Consider the following 14,392-nt stretch of genomic DNA (forward strand, 5'->3'; position numbering starts at 1 on the left):
TTTAGCAGTTTGCATTTACTAAAGTTAGGTGCACTTTTTGTTTCTACCCTGGATCTTTTAATAGTTTCCTCATTACTAAAGTAAGGAAATCAGTTAGGGACAATAAAGGTAAGCCACAGAGAAAGAAGGGACAAGGAAAAACAAAAAAAAACTACACAGCACCCCAACTAATAGTGCTATTGCTGTAAAAGATAAAAAATAAAGAAAATACAGAATTTAAGGGATCAAAACTTAAAAGATAATAAGGATTCTCAAATATTTAAATATACTAATCATCTCCAAAGAGCCTATACAGAATTGATTTCAAAACAGTGACTTAGAAAAACTATACAGGCACAAGATTAAATTTCTTAGTATTTTATGAGAAGATAGCAGGCAATCAATATTCAGCTCAAGGCCAGAGCCCAATCCTTAGCTAATTTCTTAAAAGTACATTCTTTCTTGGTGCGAATTGTAGATGCAAGTTTGCCACCCTAGGCCCACTCAAAATGAAGAAAACACCTTTCTCTACATTTCTTATAAGCAACTAGTAACAGGCTGCCTTCCATGAGCTTCCTTCTCGTGTTCCAAGGAAAGTCTCCATATTTAAATTTTGTATCTCAGAGAGGACTCCCCATTTTAGAAGTATGCTTGAGATTTACCTCTTTAAATGGAATCCAGCTGCTTCCAGGTTTTGCAGGGTTTGATGGTGTCTTCAGTTTTTCTAGGGCATTTTCAATTGCATCGCCATAGTTATCCTGAAACCACTTTTCATGAGGCGTTTCCGCAGGGGCCGCCGTGATGCTCCTTACATGCTCCAAAGCAAACACAATGGGCTTCATCAGAGCCGTGTGCTTCTCCCGCATGATTGCAATTTTCTCTTCTCTGACCAGGAAGACAAAGAGTTTTATACAAATAAGGAACAATTTAAATGTACTAAGTGTAAGTAAACAGTATAAAAGAATAAGACAAAATAAAGTAATAAAATATTGGCAAAGTAACTTATGACATGGCATTCTAAAAAATACAGCACATTAAAAAAAAAATCCAGCATGTAAAAGAGGCAGTTTCCCTTTGCAACAACTGGTGCTAGGAAACTGGATAAGAACAAATGAAAAGAACAAACCTGAACACTTACCTTACACTGTATGCAAAAAAATCTCAAAATGAATCAAATACCTTAAGAGCTCACACTTTAAAACTCTCAGAAGAAAACACAAGGGAAAAAGGCTTCTTGACACTGGATTTGACAATGATTTCTTAAATATGGCACAAGCACAGGTAACAAAAGAAAAACAGGTAAATTGGATTACATCGAAATTAAAAACTTGTATGTACATCAGGCTCTGGTCACGTAGCTCAGCTGGTTAGAGCATCATCCCAATACACCAAGATGGCAGGCTCAATCCCCAGTCAGAGCACATACAAGAAGCAACTAATAAATGCACAAGTGAAACAATAAATCATTGTTTCTCTCACTTCCTCTCTCTCTCAAATTTAAAAAAGAAAAAAGGAACTAACTTATATGTACATCAAAAGATAGTATCACGAGAGTGAAAATACAACACACAAAATGGGGAAAGATTACTTTTTATAAATCATGTATCTGATGATGGATTAATATCCAGAATATGAAGAGAGCCCCTAAAACTCAACAACAATAAATGACCCAATTAAAAAATGGGCAAAGGTCTGGCCACTGACCAGTGTTGCTCAGTGGTTGAGTGTTGACCTATGAACCAAGAGGTCATGGTTTGGTTCCCATCAGTGCACATGCCCGGGTTGAGGGATCAATCCCCAGTAGGGGGCCTGCAAGAGGCAGACGGTGAATGACTCTCTCTCATCATTGATGTTTCTATCTCTCTCTCCCTCTCCGTCTCCCTGCCTCTCTCTGAAATCAATAAAAAAAAAATTTAATGGGCAAAGGATCTGAATACAGCATTTCTCCAAAGATATACAAATGGTCAATAGGCACACAAAAAGATACTTAATGTTATTAGTCATTGGGAAATGCAAATCAAAAGCACAATGAGAAACAACTTCACACCCATTAGGATGGCTACTATCAGAAATAAAAGAATAGAAAACAAAAAGAAATAACAAGTACAGCCAAGAATATGGAGAAATTGAAATTCATGTTCACTTTTGGTGAAACGTAAAAAGATGCAGGCACGGTGGAAAATAATCTAGCAGTTCCTCAAAAAGTTAAACAGAATTTCCATGCGACCCAGAAAATCCCCTAAATCATACACGAAATAATTCAAAGTAGGGACTCAAACAGATATCTGTACACCAACATTCATAGAAGCGTTGTTTATAATAGCCAAAAGGTAGGAGCAGCAACCCAAGTGTCAACTGACAGATGAGTACATAAACAAAATGAGTCATATCCATACAATGAAATATTCAGCCATAAAAAGGAAGAAAATTCTGACACATACGACAACATGGATGAAACTTATGCTAAGTGAAACAGACACACAAAAGGACAAATACTGTATGATTCCACTTATATGAGGTACTCATAGTAGTCAAATTCAGAGACAGAAAGTAGACGAGCATAACCAGGGGCTGGGGTTAGGGGAGGATGGGGAGGACTATTTAATGGGCACAGAGCTTCTGTTTCAGATGACGAGTAAGCTCTGGAAATGGGCAGTGGTGATGGTTATACAACACTATGAATGTACTTACTGCCACTCAAATGTACTCTTAAAACTGATTAAAAGGGTAAATTTTGTTATGCGTGTTTACTTTTAAAAAAAGAGGCAAATGGGCCTAATAAGTAAAACAGAGACAGACTGATAGACAGCAGGCTGGGAACTCTGGGGGTAGGGTGGTGGTGGGGGGAGGGGGTTATGCTGGAGGCATGGAGGGATTGAGTAAAAAAGAAAAAAAGGGGGGGGAAAGAATTAATGGACATGGACAAGTGGAGGGGGTGGGTGAGTGTAAGAGTACGGTATGGAGGGATGAATGGTGATTGGAAAAAATTAAATTAAAAAATTTGTATTAAAATAATTTTTTTTTTTTTTAAAAGAGGCAGCTTCATTTTTGGAGTATGTGAATGAAAACATACTTGCGTAAGGTGTTGTTGTTCTGGACTCTCTTCACCTCATCTTCAAGCTGCTGAATTCGTCTCAGGACGTACATATGTTGCTGTAACAGAACTCCCAACCAGAGCTCATCCCAGAGAACAGTGACCCTGCGCAGCTCAGCCACGAGCATCTGAACCTGCGGACACAACACATCCAAACATGCTCATCTGTAGGTCTATAGACAGCACAGCTCTGCAAACACTGTAAACTGTAGGTTGAATGTGTGTGTCTTTGTTCATGATATAATTAGAGAACCCTTATTAGTGATTCTGCCTATCAATACAGATTTGTAAAACCAATTTTGATTATTCTAAAAGTTTTGTTCCTCAAAATCTCCATGACAGCTTTATTGTTGTTGTTTTTTAAATATCTTATTGATTTCAGAGAGAGGAAGGGAGAGGGGGAGAGCGCTAAAAACATCAATGATGGGAGAGTCATTGATCGGCTGCCTCCTACACACCCCCGACTGGGGATCAAGCCCACAACCCGGGCATGTGCCCTGACCAGGAACCAGACTTCAATCTCCTAGATCATAGGTCGATGCTCAACCGCTAAGCCACACCCGCCAGGCTCCATAAAAGTTTTTAATTAGTTTTGTTTATAGGTTGTTTTGGGGGGGGAGGGTATGGTTATAATAAAAATTGGTTTTAAAGCATGAGTTGGGTTTTCTGTACCTGTAACACCATAGTTGGGTTTGCAGAAGATAGCTTATCTACAATTTTGCTGTAGCAATCCTGCATCATGGCTTGGTCTTCATTTAATCCACTTTTAGGTTCATCTTTATTGCTATCCTGAGAAGCAGGAGGACTTCCTCCCTCACATTCAGAAACCAGCAATTCTTCTCCTTGAATATTGCCAAGCAGAGTTGGAATTGAAGAGGAAAACTTATTTCCTATAATAAAATGGGAAGATAAGGTAGATTTTGGATGTTTCTCCCAGGGGCATATGTCAGGTTGAGAAAAACACTGATGAGCTCTTCAACTCCAGGGCACTCATTTAAATAACTGGAATTCTGCACACTAAACTGACCAAAGATCATGGATATTCTGCCCTGTTTACAAAATGAACTTTGTATTATAAGCTAACAGAAGATAAATGGGAGAAAAGTAAGAAATAAGTCTCAGCAAATAAAGTGTTCTCCCAGCCAGAGCCCAGAACTTGATTTCAATTCTATCCACCAGTTACTCAGCTCAGAGAACATGAGAGAGCCTCAATTTCCCATGCTTGGTGGGTTACTGTGAGACTGAAGATAACGTGTGAAGCACATGTCCTAGGTGCCAGATACACAGCAGTTAATCTCTTAATAAATGGCAACTGTTATTATTTTTAAAACTACAAGCTCTTATCAACTCTAACATAAAGCTCGAAAAAAATTTACCTAACAAACACTTGCAAAATAATTTATACTCAAAGTAGCAGTATTTTAATATTCCATACCTGAAGCCTGTGATTCATTATTAAGCGATATGGTACCAACTATGGCAGGATACAGTATGAGATGTGGGGAATCTTGAGCCACGCGGATGAGAAGGTTACAGATACTCTGGCGCACATACACTTCAGGGTGGTTTAGGCGTGAGAAAAGCTGTGGAATAATTCCTTCAGGATAAGAAGAAACATACTTTAAATTGCTAAAAAGAGTCAATAGTGGATGCAAACATAGAACCTGATGTGCACCAGCATCACTTTCTAAGGGCCTCAATTTCTCCCTGTGATAACAAGAACCGTACACAATAGTTCTTGTTTTGCAAGACTGGTTAGGGTACAGAGCTATAATTAAAATCTAGAGCAATTCAAATGTATTCTGTGCACTAAACTGGCCAAAGATTACGGATATTCTGCCCTTTTTACAAACTGAGCTTTTTCTAAAGAAATATATTTTCTGTGAATGCCTGTAAAAGGCAGACATACACAATTTTTAAAAAGGGTGTATGAAATTACTTTTTCAATTACAGTTTACTACTTTCATTATTATTTTGTATTAGTTTCAGGTGTCCTGCATGGTGGTGTAGAAAATCATACACTCTACAAAGTGTTTCCTCTGGTATTTCCAGTAATATCGAAATATTATTGATACTGACTATATTCCCTATGCTGTACTTTATATCCCCATGACTATTTTTTAACTACCAATTTGTACTTCTAAATTCCTTCTTCACCTTTTCACCCAGTCCCAACACCCCTCTCATTGGGAAACCATCAGTCTGATCTCTAGATTCCACAGGGTGTATAACAGTTTTTGGAACTTATTTTAACCACTCTCTCCAAAATTCATTTTGTATTATAAAAAGCTTCCACCTCTCAGCTTTCCGTTCTTCCGAAAAGTAAGAGGGAAGTGATGTAAGAGCAGCTCAGGGTGTCATAAGAACTAACATAGCCATTCTGTAACATAGTCAAATAATAAACATAAAGGAACTACTACTTTTTTATTGCCTCAGATACCCTACCCAGAAATCATTTTTGCTGAGACACTTTTTAGACTATCACCTCTCCATGGAGCAGTAGGTGTTGTTTCCAAGCCGTGTTCCAGATACTGCCTAAGCTCGCCAGCATGCTTCACGAGCAGCCTGAGCAATCTCAAGGTGGCCATCACAATCACATCATCAGTGCTCTGCTCTGCTCTATGACTTAAATGTAGCCTTGGGTCATCTTCATCTAAAGGAATCTAGTGAAAGACAAAAGGAAGAAACAATTCAGAATTGTTTTCGTCTACTAGGAAAATTTTCAAATAAATCTGCTAAAAGAGAACAACGTGAGACCTACCTGGCCAGCATTGAGTTTAAGGAAAGTAAAATATGCGCTGCAAGACAACTTGTACAGGCTGAAGATTCTATCCACGACTTTCCTCCACACTTTAATAACTCCTTCTGTTGCACTTTCATCAAGTTCTGACAGCCACGGGCAGCTGGATATCAACTGACGCCAGATAACATCGACCATGTCATCTTCCTCATTGTCTTCACTTTCTGTTATCTGAAGTGTTATATCTTCATCCTAAAGAAAAATGGGGCATAAAATGCTACTTTTAATACAAATTGAAAAGGGAGAAGGTACCTGATTTTCCTGTCAAATTATTTTTCTCATTATGAGAGACCAAACCACTCCATATTTAGCATTATACAGGCTAAATCAATGTCAATATGCTTCTCCTTACAATACATTTACTAATGTAGCTAAGAAGATACAAGCATCTCCCAAAGATTAAAGACTGGTTTTTGGACTTTAAGTGTTCTAAGTTACAATATAATATTCTGCCTGAAGAAAATGAAACACAATCTGTTCAAAAGTTTGAGACTGAAGGTACACAGAATACAGTCACAACTGTACAATTACTCTCTGTACAGTACTGTGAGTACATATAACATAGGCGGTGGCAGACAATGATATATACTAAAGTCTTGAGTAAGAAGTGAATCAATAAAATCCAAACTTTTAAAGTCTGCAACTAAATACTTAATTGTCATAACATTCTAGAATTGATAGAACTTTGAGAGGGGAAGGAGTAAATCCTACTGATCATCTAGTCCATCGGTTTTCAACTCTGGCTGTATATCACCTAGTAAGCTTAAATACACATGCACACGCATGCATGTGAGCACACACATTCCATCCAGGATATCTGGGGTGGGGCTCGGCACCGACATATTTTAAAAGTTGCCAAGCCAGTGTTAAGAACCTGGTTTCTGATCCGAAGAGCATTTCAAGAGTAATCTACTTTACATAAAATGAACTTATTTTAACCACTCTCTCCAATGCTTTTTTAACAGGACCCTAAGAAAATAACTTGATTTCTCAAGAAATAAAACTATTATCTCACTTTCATCTTAAAAACCAAAGGTGTTATTTGAAACAAAACATTTAGTCAAGTATATGTGATCAACTTCCTCAAAATGAATTAGAACCGTGACCTTGACACTATTTCCCCAAAACACTGTATCATGTTTTCCTTGCCTGAATCCCCGCTGGCCGACACACAGCCTGACCAAGAATAGCATATATTCTCTCTTTTTCTTCTTCAGTTATAGTGTCTGGAAGCAGATTCTGAACTTCAGATTTTTCTCTAGGCAGGAGACGAACGCCTTCTCCCTGACTATAAAAATAAATAAGTCATCATATTTCAGCTATCAAAACTTTACCATGTCAGCAGACATTTTAAATCTCTATTTTGCAATGCAGTAAATAAATTACACATTTCAACATACATACCTGGCATTGTCAACCACCTTTCTGCCCCACCTATAAGCCCAACTAGCCAAGGCTGCCCAAGATTTGGCTACTTCGGGTGCCTGCACTGAAGATAGGTGATACAACTGTCCCAAAATGAAGTCAGGTTCTCCAACTCCAATATGTACTGCCATGATGAAGAAAAAAAATAATGAAAGCAATCAGCACTATTACATTCATAGATTTCCTTTTTGGGGGGAAACTATCTAAGTCTATATAAACTGCTTGTCTCATAGAGGAAAACGTACTGGAATAGGTTAACTTTGTTGCTATAGCAAGTTCACATTCTAATGGCATTCCCATTAACATTTTAGGATTTTGCTATTGCAAACAATCATTAAGTTCCACAATACTATAGTACATAATTTGATAAAGCATTCATTTGTATTATACTTTTCTAAAAGGCTAATACGTTGAGATGAATCACTCAGCTTCCCAAGCAAGCTTCAACTATAACACTGTAAAAAAGGTCCATGTCTTTCATGACACTGAACTTTATAAACAGTTCAGGTGTCAGATGTGTTGTAGAATGTCTTGCATTCTTGATTTGAATGGCTATTTCCTTATGATTAGATTCAACTTAAACATTCTGGCAAAATGATATGAAGTTGAGTATACAATCTCACTCAGAGATTCATAAAGTAAATATCTTTATTCCAAGTTTATAAGTGAAAATATTGCCTGCTCTAGTGTTAGTTGCCAATATGAAGATTTACAAAGACATATCCCTTCTCTTATGAATATCAAGACCCTATAATATACACATTACAAATATAAGACCAATGTTGAGTAATTAAGATCCTAGGCTTCACAACAAAATGAAGGTACATTCTCATGTTCAGCAAAGAGGTTAATTACCCCCAATCTGTAAAAACTGGATAATGGTACCTACCGTAACAGGCACTCAAATACTGAATGAATTAACTATCCTATTTGTCAGGTACCTTTCTGTTACTAACACTAGCGTCACTATGTGAAACTTGAATCTTTCTGTAATTTCTGTGGTCCACCAGTAAAGGGGACCACAAACTACTATTTTATATCTTTTTTGCTTCTTCTAATGTGATGTGAATTTTTAGATTATCTTACTGCCAGCAAAAAACATTTAAGTCCATAAAATCATCTTGAATTGAGAAGTATGGCCTAGAGAGCAGAGTTCAATAACTTCCAGTGGTATTAGATATTAAAGAAATGTGTTTTAGTTACTTCCAGGCAATTTAATATACTAAATTTCCATAGAGACACTTTTTGTGGCCAATTACAGCCAGCATAACAATGTAAATTTTAAAACGGGACAAAATAACTTCTAAAATTAGTATTTTAAAGCTAGCAAGAGAAAGAAATACTACCTGTAGATTCGCTCTCGATCCGAGGAGACTCTTCATCCACTGTGTTAACTGATGGCAGTTCTATTAAAGTGAGTATGTTTTTAGACAAAGTAGAAAGACCTGTGAAGTTCTGCTGTTGCTGAGCTCTGTAAACCTGTTTTAGCTGCCCCGAAATTTCTTTCCATTCTGCCTGGATCCATTTAGCCAGTGTCAGAATTGACTTGGCAACTGCATATTCAGCTTTGGCAGACTTGCAAAAAGATATGGCACAGGAACTCAACATTTCCATTGCATGTGCTGACTGGCCTATCGAAAACCAAAAAACAAGCCTTTAGAAGCCTTCAAAGCAAGCAAAAGACATTATTTCAGGGTAAAATAATGAACTTTTAAAAACACGTAAACTCAGGGATAACCAATGACCTCTTAAAGCAGGTTTTATTTTAATAATCAGTAGCAAAATTACTTATTTTAAAAGTAATAATTTATAGAGATAAGTCAGTAAACATACATTCTTATTCAGGACTCAAATGTTCTACAATAGCTGAAAAAAAATCCACATTTCTACTACTGCCTTGCACCACACACAGTAACATTCATACACGACTGTGATCATAAATATGTATTTAACATAATTCATTTTACTAACCTGCTGTATGTAGCAATTTGGTTTTTTCAATGTCAAGTTCAGGCCCCCATTTTTCATCCACTTGACCTTGAGTTGATAGTTTTTTAAAATGCTGGACTAAATCCTGTGCAGTAGTGGTCTTTCCCAGCTGAACCTCACTACACTGTGCCAGTAGTCTTGTTGCAAGTGACACATTCCCCCGTTTTCTAGCAAATTTTGCTGCTGTTAAGCCTAATTCCATGAGATGGCTTCTAATTGGAACTGTTTGTTCTGGAGAGAAGAAAATATTTTATTAGTCCTTGATTGGTCTAATCCCAGACCGCACAGAAACACAACCAAAAAATTCTTCCCCAACTCATGCCTTCTCCACCACCTCCCTCAATAAAGATAACTCATTTTTTCCATCTTCTTTAAATCCCTAGCGGTCAGCATAGTGTTTGGCATACAATAAACAAATATTTGTTGAAATGAATACAACAATGTAGACTAAAGTAAAAATCAATCGCTATAAGAAATCCAATCTTTTAGTTTCTGAATCTTTTAAGTAAAGAACCTAGGCCAAAGGGTGGGGAATGAGGGTAAGGCTAGACCACCCCCCCTTCCTGTGTAAGTACCCCCTGCCATTGTCTCCTGGTTTATTCCTACCTTTCTGAAGACTCCTTCTCAGCTTCCTTCTCCTCCACTACCCATCCATTAAAACTGGTGTTCTTCAGGTCAGTCCTAAGGCTCTCTACTCTTCTCACTCTGCATACTCTCCCTGGACAATATTATCTGCTTCTGTGGCTTTAATTACCATACAAATACTGATGACTCTTGAATCTTTATCTCTAGCCCAGACCAGACATCTGAGTCCCACCTGCTTACCGGTCACCCACACTCAGGTTTTTCTAACACAACTGAACCCAAGTCAAGTGAAATTCACTTTCTATCTTCAAACCTTTTCTTCCTTCTCCTATTTTCCTTTCCTCAAGGAAAGATACAAGATCAACCTGGCTACCTGAGCAGGTCTCAGCAGTCATCTTAGACTTTACTTTCAACCCTCATAACACATCTGCTTTTTTCTGTCCCTAATGCCACTACCTTGGTTACCTGTGACAGGGACTTCAGCCTAACTGGTACCTCTGCCCCCGTCTTACCTTCTTCTAATTCATTCTCCAACCTAGGACTGAAGCACTCTTACACAGAGAGAAGTGTGAACACTTCACTTCCCTTTGATGGCTTCCCACTGCCCTTCTGACAAAGCCAAAACTCCTGAATGTGGCATGTAAGGCACTGATGCTTTGCATTCCATTCCAATTTCAATCTCGTCCAGCTTCAGCTCTTCCCACTCTCCCTTAAGCAAACTAGGTCATCTAAGCATCTTTCATTATTGCCACTGGCCTTCACATATGATGTTTTTTCCCTAACTAAATCAGTCTGCCCTTTTTTCACATCTCTAACTCCTTCAGGTCTCATCTTAAATGGTACTTTCTCCTCCAATTCCTTTTCAAGCCCTAGGATTAGGCAGTACCCTTCTTGTATGTTCTTTCATTAACTTGCATGTGCATTTCCATGCAGTGCACGGTAGTGCTGCTCCTTTTTTGATGTCAGTTTTCCTGCTAGACTCTAGAATCCCTTTGGTCCTAGGAATACAGAAAACCAGCGTGTCTGTTCACTATTACATCCCAACTTGAAACACTATACCTGGCACAGAGCACACACTTGATAAACACTTGCTGAATAAAGAAAGAAAAGTGAGGAGGAGTGGAGTTTTGTCTCCAAATGTAACCACTGGATTACTGACTTTTTCTTTCCAATTTTAGAACATGTTCAATAAGGATAGAAAAGGCAATATTTATAGTCCCATTACATGCCATGCTCTGTGCAAAGGCTTTTATATACCTTGTCTCATCTCCTATAAATCCTTACAAAGAATCACATCAGTGGGGCAATCCCCATAACCAAAAAGGAAAGTGACTCAGAAGTTTAATGACTTGCCCATTTGCAAATGCTGGGCTAAAGATCCAAACTCAGGTCTATATGACATTAAGGGTGTGAGTCACATTTACCAATAATCACCCTGCAATGCAAGTCCATACCCAGCATTAGCTCAGTTGAAATTTAACATTCAAATTTACTCAGTAACTCCAGCTACCACATTTTCAACTAAAATTCTACAGAATTCTGGCAAGTTTTCCATTTTAGAGCAGTAAAAGTAAACTGATAGATCCCTTTAACATGAAAGACATTTCTTTGTTAAAAATGAGACACTTTTCTAACTATTCGTTTGGAGTGTTTAAAACCTAACATTCACAGCATATTATATCTGACAAAGAATTTATATCCAAAACACATAAACAAGTCTTATGACTTCATTAAACCACAACAATGCTCAACCAATGAGCCACTCCGGCCGGGCTATTTTCTATTTTATTGGTGTTTACACAGGTGAGAAAGTGTTAAAACTCAAAGAACTATCCACTTATAATGTGTAAATTGTATCTCAATAATTATTATCTACTTTTTTAAAAACCTAGTTACGGCCGGCGGAGCAGGTTGGCTGTGGAGAGCATAGGAGCGTTCCCGGCCGGGAGCTGGCGCGGCTCTGCGCCCAGGCGAGCCGGCCGTGGCATGCGGCATCTTCAACCCTCCTTGTGTGGCAACGAGTCGGGTTGCTCTGCTATGTTCCATCACCTTCTCCTAAAGATGCATCCTGACTTATCTCCACACTTGCACATTGAAGAATGCAACATCTTGATTAACTTACTTAAGGAATGTCACAAAAATCACAGCATTCTGAAATTTTTTGGTCATTGCAAATTTTTTGGTCCTTGATCGGGAGATGAGAAAATGCTTGAAGAACGAGTACATGGAAAAAAGGACCAGGAGCAGGGAGCATGGCAATCAGATGCAAAAGAGACTTTCTAATTCTTCAGGAGAATCTGAAGCATAAATTATATTTTCACTGGGATGTCTTGGCTGAAGACTCTTGGTTGATAAAACCAAAAGAATCCTATCTCATTCAGTCTCCAGAATCTTTTGAATAGCAAGTGACCCATGAGAAATCATGCCATGGAGAAATATGGAAACCCTGGATTCAGAATATATGTTGGGCAGAGCCTTAGTACTCTCATTCCTTTACCAACGCACCTGACTTTTAATATGTTTAATGTACAGTTAATATCCAAGTAACCTATCTCCCTTAATAAAATAATTGACTTGAATCCTAAAAAAAATAAGAAAATAAAAATCTAGTTACCTTTTATTTTCTCCAGCAACTGACTCTGGTACATGGTATATCTTAATGCCTGCATCCACGGCCTCACATCATGCTGCTTACATGAACGCAAAGCTTCACTGAAGAGTGGAATCAGACAGTCCTGCCAGGGAAAAAACAAAAGTCCTTAATGGAAACAGTCTCCTTATATGTTTATAGATTGAGTTCAGTTACATCTCCATAGGTTGGCTACCTCAGCTCTACTCCAGGTTTATTTATATTAAACTCTCCCCTTTAATCACAAGAGAAAAAGACGCTCTAAGAGAAAACCTCTGTTTCACCACCCCCCAAAAAAACTGTTTTTCAGAATGTAACTCCAATTTATCAATACACTTGTCAATAATGAATGCACATTTTTATAAAAAATAAACATGTTTACTACAAAACAGAAGCTAAATTACAGAAATATTAAAACTATTTCTTTATGAACACATTCTCAAAGATTATAATTCCCTTGGGAAGAGCTTATCTTTGGTTAAACTTTAACGTATCTGGGAAGAGGAGGGGGTGCCTTTGTTTTAGTCATATCTAAAATTTATATAATCTGTCCAGGGGAAATGTATGCATGTACACCAACCCCTCTTCCAAAAAGAAGAAAAAAAAATTAAGCAATTACCATCCTTGAGATTATGTATCTTAGATTCTTCGATCTGCCTTACACACTTCTCAAATAAAAAACAGCCTGAAAATGGCTGTTTAGATCTCTGGATTTGCTAGCTTATCCAACAAAACCTATAAACACTATTTTAAAAACTTGAAAAATAGTCTTTGCTCTACCCTACTGCCTACTGATGTTCAGAAGAATATCCGGGTAAAAATATACGCACCTCTGTAGAAAGCCTGTTAGAAACTGTGTTCTCCAAAGCAAAAGAGCAATACAGCTGTAAGGTACTCAGAACTGGAAGAGATTGGGAAACTGTCAAAGTAGAAAGTCTCAGTGGTCCAATAGCTATGCGAGAGGTTTGCTTCAAGTACTTTACCACGTTTCTGAAACAAAGTATTTATTATTAATTAATAAATGAGATTCCTCAACTTGTAACCACTAAAGGGTATAGAGCAGTTTGTTAAGATGCTTCCATACTGGCATCCAAAGTGAGGAAAGAAAAAGGAGCGGGCCTGCTCTTTATTAAAATGATATAAGCAAGTCAGGGCATTTGCTTTGGGGGAATTTTTATATTTTATTTACTTTCAACCTCAGTGTATGTTGGCAAGTGGCATTCACATATTATACGACTTCTACAACTAAAGGAAGCTATCATGACTAGCGCTGTAGTGCTCTGGTAACTGTCTCCAACTCACCAGAGTACATACATTTGTCATAAGGTATACATAATGCACATTTACCTTCTTAGGATTCAACTTACTCAGTGATAGACTGCCACTTCTGATCTTGTTCTAGATGGTTTAAAGCAGTTGCCAAACAAACAGAACTTCTCAACAACTGAACTTCAATGGATTTCTGAAGTTCCCTTGGATCTGGACTCAACATGTTAGGAAGCAGTTTTTTCATATCTACAGAAGTTAAATAGATTCCATTAAAAGTTAATTCACTTTTAATGTATGAGTTATAAGATATTTTGATAGTGTTAAAAAATGATCACCAATGAATACCTCAATACCTCCTTTCATATTAGGTTCAACCAACTAAACACTATGATTAAGTATTCCTGATACCTATATAAGTTATATTTTATATAAAATTATACTTCAGACCTCCCCAAATCAGTTATTTCAAGGCTCAAAAGTCAGTAAGTCACCTATTTATACAAGCTAATCTAGACCTACTTTGGCAAATCTTGCTGAATTTAGCAAATTAATGCTACCACGTAGATTACTCAGTACCAACTATAGTATAACATTATATAAAATGTTTTAGTTGTGATAAAGA

The 14,392-nt window shown here is 37.5% G+C and overlaps 1 protein-coding gene across 4 annotated transcripts in view; it reads right to left on the bottom strand.

Moving 5' to 3' along the window:
- SMG1 (SMG1 nonsense mediated mRNA decay associated PI3K related kinase) overlaps positions 1–14,392 on the bottom strand; it is a 125,834-nt gene that overhangs the window by 27,092 nt on the left and 84,350 nt on the right. For all 4 annotated transcript variants that reach the window (XM_081133098.1, XM_081133096.1, XM_081133095.1 and 1 more), the window contains 13 exons: positions 13,869–14,016; positions 13,332–13,491; positions 12,487–12,607; positions 9,270–9,518; positions 8,645–8,929; positions 7,278–7,422; positions 7,023–7,161; positions 5,835–6,065; positions 5,559–5,736; positions 4,509–4,670; positions 3,746–3,963; positions 3,053–3,207; positions 642–864 (listed from right to left, as the gene is read on the bottom strand). In XM_081133098.1, coding sequence (XP_080989224.1) covers positions 642–864; positions 3,053–3,207; positions 3,746–3,963; positions 4,509–4,670; positions 5,559–5,736; positions 5,835–6,065; positions 7,023–7,161; positions 7,278–7,422; positions 8,645–8,929; positions 9,270–9,518; positions 12,487–12,607; positions 13,332–13,491; positions 13,869–14,016 — 2,414 coding nt within the window. The remainder of the gene's footprint in view (positions 1–641; positions 865–3,052; positions 3,208–3,745; positions 3,964–4,508; positions 4,671–5,558; positions 5,737–5,834; positions 6,066–7,022; positions 7,162–7,277; positions 7,423–8,644; positions 8,930–9,269; positions 9,519–12,486; positions 12,608–13,331; positions 13,492–13,868; positions 14,017–14,392) is intronic.

Source organism: Miniopterus schreibersii, assembly GCF_964146895.1.
Source record: "Miniopterus schreibersii genome assembly, chromosome: 3".
Taxonomy (NCBI): Eukaryota; Metazoa; Chordata; class Mammalia; order Chiroptera; family Miniopteridae; genus Miniopterus; species Miniopterus schreibersii.